At 50.7% G+C, this 9,493-nt stretch overlaps 1 protein-coding gene across 2 annotated transcripts; it reads left to right on the top strand.

The window, feature by feature from the left end:
* Positions 1-2,840: 2,840 nt before the first annotated feature.
* On the top strand, positions 2,841-9,279 carry LOC101164024 (ETS translocation variant 5-like). 2 transcript variants are annotated; one of them, XM_023949184.1, is made up of 13 exons: positions 2,841-2,956; positions 3,874-3,938; positions 4,008-4,089; positions 4,359-4,406; positions 4,490-4,540; positions 6,709-6,808; positions 6,865-7,071; positions 7,141-7,400; positions 7,506-7,565; positions 7,652-7,717; positions 7,790-7,941; positions 8,144-8,251; positions 8,331-9,279. In XM_023949184.1, exons 2-13 carry the CDS (start codon positions 3,891-3,893, stop codon positions 8,550-8,552), a joined length of 1,404 nt encoding a protein of 467 aa, XP_023804952.1. In that variant the 5' UTR covers positions 2,841-2,956; positions 3,874-3,890; the 3' UTR covers positions 8,553-9,279. The 2 variants fall into 2 exon arrangements, with proteins under 2 accessions (XP_023804952.1, XP_023804956.1); XM_023949188.1 differs by having other exon boundaries at positions 2,842-2,956; positions 8,144-8,245.
* The last annotated feature ends 214 nt before the right edge of the window (positions 9,280-9,493 follow it).

Below are 9,493 nucleotides of genomic sequence, written 5' to 3'. Positions count from 1 at the left end.
CGTTAGTAATGCCCACACTGTGCCCTCCAAACAACACTTTTCACCTCTTTTCCACCTCTCCAACGATAACTTCTACTTCACATTGAGTGAAGTTACGTTTTTTTCATTTCCTCTCGGTGTGTGCCGTGGTTTCTCAATCCATGAATATTCATTTGTGGGCGTTTCACGGACTATTTATGGGAAACTATGGGCGTGTCATGAAGCCGCAAAAGCTGCGCTGCATTTAGAATTGGTTGTGATTTATTAAGGGAAAGATGCGTAGGATGTGCGTGCGCACGGTTTTATAAATCCGAATATTTCTGTGCGTACGCACGTCCTATGTTTCATCCGTACGCCACTTCTGACGCAAATCCTACGCAAAGCTTTATAAATGAGGCCCCTGAGCCGATCTCAAAGATGGCTCCTCTCTGAGGACAGACGTTCTCCAGGAAACTCTGCAGCCTTCAGGGATGTTTCTGACAGAACCGTGTCCACGAGTGATGCTGACAGCCTGCAGAGACCCGCCTGTCCCTGACGCACAGAGATTCCTTCAGTTTGTGTTTGTAGAGGAGATCCATGGAGAATGTTGTTTCTATTTACTTGTGAGAGGCTCCGCCCCCCCAGCACTATCTTGCCTATCTTAACTTCCTTCTTCTGGTTCAGAATTAGAATCAGAAATACTTTATTGATTCCACACGTGGGAAATTTGTTTGTTACCATAACAACTGACAGGAAAAAAGATTAAGAATAATATGAAATAAAAATTAAAAACAAGAACAAGGAAAATGTGGAATAATTTAAAAAGCTATATACAAAGCAGTGCAGGTAAAGAGATGTGCAAAATAGAGAAGAAAAAAAATGTGCAAAGGTTATCACTATACGTGTGTTATTGTACAGGGTTATTGCATTGGGCTGGAAGGATTTCTGGTACCGGGCAGTTCTGGAGCGGAGCTGTCTGAGCCTCCTAGAGAAGGAGCTCCGCTGTTTGTCCAGAAGAGGGTGGAGAGGATGCTCTGGGGTGTCCATGATTGAAAGGAGTCTGTTCAGGGACCTCCTCTCCATCACTGCTTCAAATGTTTCCTGTTCAATGACAGAACCCGCCTTCCTGATCAGCTGTTCAGTCTGTAGGTGTTACTGACTGCAATACTGCCCCCCCCCAGCAGACCACGGAGGAGAACAGGGTGCTGGCCCCCACAGACTGGTAGAAGATCCCCAGCATCTTGCTGCACACATTGAAGGACCTCAGCTTCCTCAGGAAGTAGAGTCTGCTGCAGGCCCTCTTGTACACAGCGGTGCTGTGGCTCCTCCAGCTCAGTCTGCTGTCCATAGTCACACCCAGATATTTATACTCCTCCACCGCTTCCACATCCTTGCCCAGGATGCAGAGGGGTTGTAAGACAGTCCTTTTCCTCCGGAAGTCGATCACCATCTCCCTGGTCTTGTCCACATTGAGCAGCAGGTGATTCTCTCCAGCCCACTCCACAAATCCGTCCACCAGCCTCCTGTACTCCTCCTCCCGTCCACCGCTTATACACCCCACAACCACAGAGTCATCAGAGAATTTCTGTATTTGACATGACTGAGTTGTGCTGAAAATCTGAGGTGTATAAGGTGAACAGGAATGGAGAGAGCACAGTGCCCTGTGGGGCCCCCACACCACTCAGCACCACGTCAGACAGGACGCCGCCCAGTCGGACAAACTGTGGCCTGTCTGTCAGGTAGTCAGTGATCCAGGAGACGGTGGACGCAGCAGCACCCATCAGCCGCAGCTTATCACCCAGTAAAGAAGACCGGATGGTGTTAAAGGCACTGGAGAAGTCAAAGAAGGTGATTCTCACCATGCCTCCACCACCATCCAGGTGTGAGTGAGCTCGCTGCAGCAGATGGATGACAGCATCATCCACCCCCAGGCGCGGCCGGTAGGCAAACTGCAGGGGGTCCAGAGAAGAGCTCACCACCGGTCTCACCTGAGCCAACACCAGCCTCTCCAGCACCTTCATCACATGAGAAGTGAGGGCAACTGGACGGAAATCCCCGGGGTGAGATGGCGAGGTCTTCTTAGGAACGGGGACCAGGCAGGAGGTCTTCCAGAGGGGGGGGGCACCCTCTCCAGTCTGAGGCTCAGGTTGAAGAGATGCTGGAGAACCGCAGACAGCTGTCTTGCGTGTCTGAGCCGTGACAGGAAGTGGCTTTGTTGTGACATCATAACAGAAGGGGACTTTTATTTTGAAGGTTGTGCTGTCAGAACCTGCTGGTGGTTTGGTCTTCTTGAGGTTCTGAACATCATCATGGAGGAAGAAAGTTCTGCAGGTAATGAGGTGCAAAGAGATGAAAGGCGGATTAAAAGTTCTGATCACATGACGTGAACAGTCACGCGTGACGGGATTACCAGCCGTTCCCTTCACATGTTCCACTGCCTAAAACCGCAGAGTTCTGCCTGTAGAACCTTTGTAATGTTTGGTTCTGTTGTGTTCTGGACGTTTCTCTGTCTAAAGTGTAAAAGAACAAACTTCTTGTTAGAAAAATGACAATGTTAAAAAAAATAAAGGATCCAAATCCACTGCCTTTGATTCTTCTGAATGAAACATACATTCATGTCTGACGCTTCACTGGAAGTGAATCATGTTTATCACTGTTGATGGTAACCATGGTTACGGCTCTGAACAACCTAAAACACAAACAGGTTTGTTTTCTGTCTCCGTGTTTTGGTTTATTTTTTTACGTGACTGTCCCTTTAAGAGCTCTGAGCATGAATGAAACGCAGCCATTCATAAAAAACATGAATCGGCTGACGTCAGAGCGGCCTCGAATCCGATTGGCTCCCTCTCTGACTGCCGTCCGCGTGAGCCAATGGGAGCGCTGCTGGCCTCTGACGGCCCTCCATTGAGAAATCCCCTCGGATGTTGCCTCTCGGAGCTGCGGGGGATGTAGCGCCCAGCGTCGGCCTTGTGACTCCACCACCCGCCGCTCCCGCCAGGTCAGTCCCGCAAGCGCGCGCCGGGATCCCGAGAAGGCGCCGGGGAACCGTTTTGAGCGGGAACGGAGGTCGCCTCGAGGGGCGGCGGCGCTACGGGGGGAGGGGGGGGGTAATGCTAAAAAGGCGATCGCCATTTTCTAACAAACAGAGGCGACGCCGCATCCATGCCACGCACGCGCATAGCGGAGCCTCCGCACGGGTTTGCGGGGGCGGGTGGATTTATCAATGGGTAGCTGTTCCCCCTCCCCCTACCGCAGGGATCAAGTTTCAGTTCATTGAGAAACCACGCAGGCGCCCCCCCTCCTCACGCGTCACCATCGGTATTTCCCGCCTTCATATCAGAACCTGATCATGACCCCGGTCAGGGTTCCAGGTTTACCTGTTCACCTGCAGAACCTGCTGACCAGGAGGGGCGCCAGAGGGGCGGAGCTACGTCAAACTTTATTCACTTTGAAACACAACACAAAGTGCTTTACATTACAACAAAACACACAAAAATGTAGAAACAAACATGATAATGACATCAGAGCCCCCCTCCACACCTACACACAGCCCCCGCCCCTTTCACCCCCCCACCCCTTAACTGATGGAGACAGACGACAGGCTGAGAAAAGGTTTCACGTGGAATCCATCCATCTTGAGACCTGCAAAGCATCATGGGAATTCCATTAGAAGATCTACAGAGGTCCTCATGCAAACACTGCTGCTGGTTCTCCACGTTCCTGTCCCACTGAAGGTTCTCTGAGGAACGTCTAAAGCACAGTGTGACAGGAACCTGACCAACCGCAGGCTGGACTCTCAGGCCTGCAGGAAGGCCCGGCTCAATCCTCTGACGTCCACGCGTTCCTGATCACCGTTTGCTCTGGAACGTCTGAAGGGAGGTTTTACTGAGAAGCTGTTCCGGTTTGTCCCTCCAGGGGGAGACTGCTGCCAGATGGAGGACTTTTATGACCAGCAGGTCCCTTTCCTGGGCCCCGAGAGCGTGAGTGTGAGAAGCATGGATGTGGTTATGAACTTATGGCCCACTGAGGAGCATCGCCTGTTGTTGCAGAGCTCTGCAGGAGAGCAGGACCCGCCTCTGACTGACAGGCGGACCAAGGTCTTGGAGGCGGAGCTAGCTCAGGACACAGAAGGTACAAAACCTCTTTATAAATATAGGAAGTCCTGGAAGACAGTCTCCAAGGTCTTAGAGGGTTCTGGTGTCTCAGAACATCTAGAGACTTCAGAGACTGAATGTTCAGAGGCTATTGTAGTCCGTCTGTGTTTCCTCCTTCAAAGAACTACAAACATGGCGGCATCACGCCTGCAGAAACAGAATGAAGAAGCTCGTTTCAAAGCCTCAACATTTCAGGTCCTTGATTCTATTCATCTATCCGTCCTAAACGTCTCCACTGTCTTTCAGAGCTTTTTCAGGATTTGAGTCAACTCCAAGAAATCTGGATAGCAGAAGGTGAGACGTGACGTTCTGACCTCTCAGAAATGTGCGAACATCTGAGCAGAACCTTCCTGACACCGGTTCTCCTCAACCAACAGCCCAGGTTCCAGAAGACGAGCAGTTTGTTCCAGATTTCCAGTCCAGCAACTGTGAGTGAACGTTTCCACACTTAGAATGATAAGAGAATGAGCTTTAACCTGCAGAGGATCTGACCAGAACCTTCAGAGGATCTGACCAGAACCTTCAGAGGATCTGACCAGAACCTTCAGAGGATCTGACCAGAACCTTCAGAGGATCTGACCCAAACATCTAGAGCAGTGGTGTCAAACTCATTTTGGTTCTGGGCCACATTCAACCCGTCTGATCTCAAGTGGGCCGGACCAGTAGCGTAAAGGCAAAATAAAGATTTATTCTTGTTTTTTACCCAATTGGAAAGCATGCCTCAACCAACATGGCAGCCTAATCATTTCTTATTCCACATTCATTCACAGAGGCCAATGGATCTTAAATGAAATTAATTTCACTTTAAAAAATATTGGTTTGTTCAATTTTATACAGACTGAATGTTTTAAATCTGACACTGAAGCAATCCTGATAATAAATTCAAGAGGGGCTATAGAAAAAAATGAAACATCTTCCTAAAATGTAAACGTCCAAACGATGACAAAATTACACTAAATTAAACTTGCAAACATTTGTGAACATAAGAGTTTGGAGTTAACGTCCTATCTCTCCTGAAACTTCACCCGTCCGTAAATATCAGGATTCAGATCCTGTGCAGAAACACATTTACTGTCATTCAAGTGTGCAAAACACAATGAAATGTCCATTATTATCATTCATTATTATAAGAATCTTTTCCTGGTTTCTGCCTGAATTTTGTGGCAACACCTGCCTTCTTCCTGACCTTTGATGGAGTGCCATCAGTGACCAAAATTACTTCATGTGACCAGTTCACTTCCACATCGTCCATCACAGTAACTAGAGAGCTGACTATGTCATCAGTTGTTGTTGTGTCCATCAACTCCAGAAACTCCACTGTGACGTCTCTTCATCACCTCTAATAAATATGCACAGCTGTACATATCTGTGATGTTGGTGCTTTCATCAATAGTGACTGAAAATACAAGAAATGACTGGATTCCTTCATATGGCTGCCCATGTTTCCTCAGAGATGTTGGATCTGATCGTAATTCTTGACAGACTCGTGTTTAAGGTCGACTGCTTTTTGGGAACAAGACTACTGCAGCCTTCAGCATTTTTCAATAAGTTCACCATCAGAAAATAGATTGGATGTTTGCTCCAACTTGTCTGCAATAAGGTAGCTAGCTTTCACTGCTGCATCACTGACGTCACGGCTGCAGTAAATCCAGATGGTTGTTTATCGGTCCAGCTAATAGTTGATAAATCTTTTTTTTCTTAACTGCAAATGGTGAAACTTTTCTTTGTGGAGAGTCTCATAGTGGTGCTGAATGTTATGTTCTTGGAGAACCTGTTGATGACATACCAAGCATGCAGGTTTGCATTCAGCTCCGTGAACAAATAAAACGCTTTCCATTTTCCTGGAAAGCTCAGGAATTCACTTCAACCTTTTTTTTCTTATTGACAACATTTTGTTCATTATGGTGTCACTACTGATCATCCTTCAGTGGCGAGGCTCACAGGGAACCAAACTACTGCCTACCCAGACACAGAGCTGTTAGGTTTCGTTTTTGACACATGCAGAGATATGTTGTTTCACCTGTTTAGCTTTTCCTTTGCTCCCCCTAGTGGCGGAACTGCGCATTTCGGTTATTTCTTTAAAAAATCATAACTCACCACAGGAATGGACTAGAAACTTGCTTTCTTTTTTAAACATCCTTATGATTTTTACTCTTCGTGTGTGGGCCGGACTAAACCACCTGGCGGGCCGTCTGTTTGACACCCCTGCTCTAGAGGATCTGACTTAAATATTCAGACGTTCTGACCCAAACCTGCAGCTTTACTTCAGAAGAAACAGCTGTAGATGGATCTGAGGTGGACCTGTGCACAAGCGTCCTGCATGTCTGGACTGCCGTCTGCATACATGACTGTAGTTTCAGACCATGAAGCAGAGGAAACTTGATGGGGCTGCGTTGTCATGGTGATTCCAGGAACTTTACTCCATTTATCACCTGCACAGGTGATCTTCATGAAAGTGTCAGAGGGCCAGAACAGGATGAAATGTGTAGGAAAGGGGGCCGTCCTAACAGAGAACACCTCAGGTCCCTCAGGCTCCGCCCCCAGGCGATCAGATTATACCTTGTTGAAGGATTTTTGTCTTGTTTTCTGTTCACAGTGATGGGTCATGGACCTGTGGTCAAAGTGAAGCGGGAGTCCAGCCCCCCCAGAGGTGCCTCCCCATGCCGGAGAGCGGACGCCTGCCTTCACCTGTACAGGTGTGTAACCTGAAGGTCTGCGGTTCACATCTGGAATCTAACTGATCCTGTTTCAGAGGCCGCAACAAGCCAAGTCTGACTCCGCCCGCTCCGCCAATACACCGCAGCTCTGCCCACCATGCTGGGCCCCCGCCGTTCTCCCCCCACCTGAGCAGCGGTGCTCCCTGCCCCCCTCAGCAGCACCCTCAGACCCACCAGGGGGCATTCGCCCTGCCGTGCCCCCCCAGCAGCTGTCCCCGAGGGTCTTTTAGCTCAGAGCACAGGTGAGTCTCAGCCCCTCCCTCTCAGGTCTTCATGGGGGGGGGGTTATTAGACATCCTTCCTCCCCTCAGATTCCAGCGCCAGCTGTCCGACCCCTCCCTGCCCTTCTCGGACAATTCCTCCAGCGCTCCGTACCACCCGGCGAGCCGTGACCCCCGCCCCCTCTACCAACGCCACCTGTCAGAGCCCCCGGCCCCCCGTGCCGCCCCAGCTTTCAAGCAAGAGCTGGTGGACCCACGTTACCCAGATCCTGCCGGTCCGGATCCGGCCCAGACCGCTTTAAGCCGCGTCTTCATCAAACAGGAACCGCGAGATTTTGACTTTGGTCCAGGTGTGTCCTGGGATGGGGGGGTGAGGTGGTGGTGTGTGTGTGTGTGTGTGGGGGGGGGGGGGGGGGTGATGAGCTCTGACTCTCTGACTCCTTTCTGTCTTCCAGAGGTCCAAACCTGCCAGTCCTACAGGAAGTCTTCAGTTCTGTTCCCACAGAACCCTCCAGGTGGGTCTGAAGGTGCAGAACCTCATCAGAACATGAGACCTAGATCTAACCCCCCCCCTATCTCACCCACCCCCCACCCCACACAGGGTTTCCTCCCAGAGAGTCCGGTCTGTCCCTGGATGACACCTGTGTGGTTCCAGAGAGACTTGAAGGTAGACCCCCCTCTCACTGTGGTTGCTTTAGCCCCGCCCCTGGGTGGAGCTTCATGTGTGTCTGTGCTGCAGGTAGAGGGAAGCAGGGGGGGCTGCCGTACCAGCGGCGGGGGTCCCTGCAGCTCTGGCAGTTCCTGCTGACGCTGCTGGACAACCCGGGCAACGCTCACCTGATCGTGTGGACGGGCCGCAACATGGAGTTCAAGCTGAATGACCCCGAGGAGGTGAGCCCCCCCACGGTCAGCCCGCAACCCCCATGATATGAAGCCTTTCTTGGGGGGAGGAGTCTGAATAACAGCTTTAATCTCAGAACTTTGATGGGATCCGAGAAATCTGAGACGAGGCGGAACGCCAAAGTTCTGAGGTTTGGGTGGGAAAGACCCCCCCTCTGGGAATCGAACAGCTGACCCTGGGTTCTGTGTACAGGTGGCCCGGCTCTGGGGTGTCCAGAAGAACCGTCCGGCCATGAACTACGACAAGCTGAGTCGCTCGCTGCGGTACTACTACGAGAAGGGCATCATGCAGAAGGTAAAGGCAAGTCCTCCTGGTTCTACGTCTGACGGTTCTCCTGAACGCCTCGCCGCCGCCGCCGCTCACCTGTCTCCTCCCACAGGTGGCTGGGGAACGCTACGTCTACAAGTTCGTCTGCAACCCCGAGGCGCTTTTCTCCATGGCCTTCCCGGAACACCAAAGGCCCTGCCTGAAGGCGGAGCTTCCCCCCGGGGAGGAGGAGGGCCTCCCCCTGCCCGGATACGAGGAGGAGGGGCCTTACCTGGTGGACGGGGCGGAGCAATGCATGCAGGCGCTGACCTTCCCCGACATCTACCCAAACTAGAGCTGAGCGGTGCGCAGCGGCCTGAAAGACTCTTATTCTGAAGGGCGTGCACACTTCCTCGCCGTGTCGTAGGTGAAAGGTCACGCATCCCTGAGCGTCTGGACGGAAGCTGCTGTTCAACCAACATGCTCTAAGAACGGTGTTTTATTTTGAAAATTGAAACAATCTAAAAACAATTTTAAATCAAACCAAGTCATTGTCATTTTCAAAATAAAAGCTCGTTGTCCAACAGAGTTGTACTTTTCTAGCTGCAGACGTTTTTACCGTTTGAAAAAGTTCTCATCTGCTCCAAAACAGCCACCAAAGTGTATTTTGGAGATGTAGCTTCCAGCCTTAAAGGAGGCGGCGCTGTCATGGTGTGGGCTTTCCACTCTGGGATCTGTTTGTTCCCAAAAAGCATCTCAAAGCCATGAGGACTTTTCTGAACTTCCAGTCCCACACAGACACATGAGTTGGTTTGGTTCTCCTGTGTTCTGCAGCAGAGACGTTTTCCTGAACTTGTTGATGACTAAAGTTCTGCTGGGATTTTTCCTCTTCCAAACAGAACCAGAACCTTTTGTAGAGCTGCTTGCTTCAGTGTGTAGAGGAGTGTTTGATTCTCACATCTGGATCTATTTTTGCTAAAGGTGCTATTTGCTCGTGACCCCCCCCCCCCCCCCCCCTGAGGATGTCTTTCTGTATTTGTGCTTCTGTTCATCATTGATTTAATAAACCTTTCCTCTTTTCATGTTGATTCGTTCATTTAACGTGTCCGCTTATCCATCACCGGGTCCTTGGGGGCAGCAGTCTAAGCAAAGATGCCCAGAGTTCCCTCACCCCGGCCACTTCCTCCAGCTCCTCTGGGGGAACCCCTAGGCGTTCCCAGGCCAGCTGAGAGACGTAGTCTCTCCAGCGTGTCCTGGGTCCCTGGGGGCCTCCGCCCAGTGGGACATGCCCGGAAC

The sequence above is a fragment of the Oryzias latipes genome, chromosome 2 (genome assembly GCF_002234675.1).
Source record: "Oryzias latipes chromosome 2, ASM223467v1".
NCBI lineage: Eukaryota > Metazoa > Chordata > Actinopteri > Beloniformes > Adrianichthyidae > Oryzias > Oryzias latipes.
The sequence above is the reverse complement of the archived record's forward strand: the minus strand, read 5'-3'. Positions and strand labels throughout refer to the sequence as shown.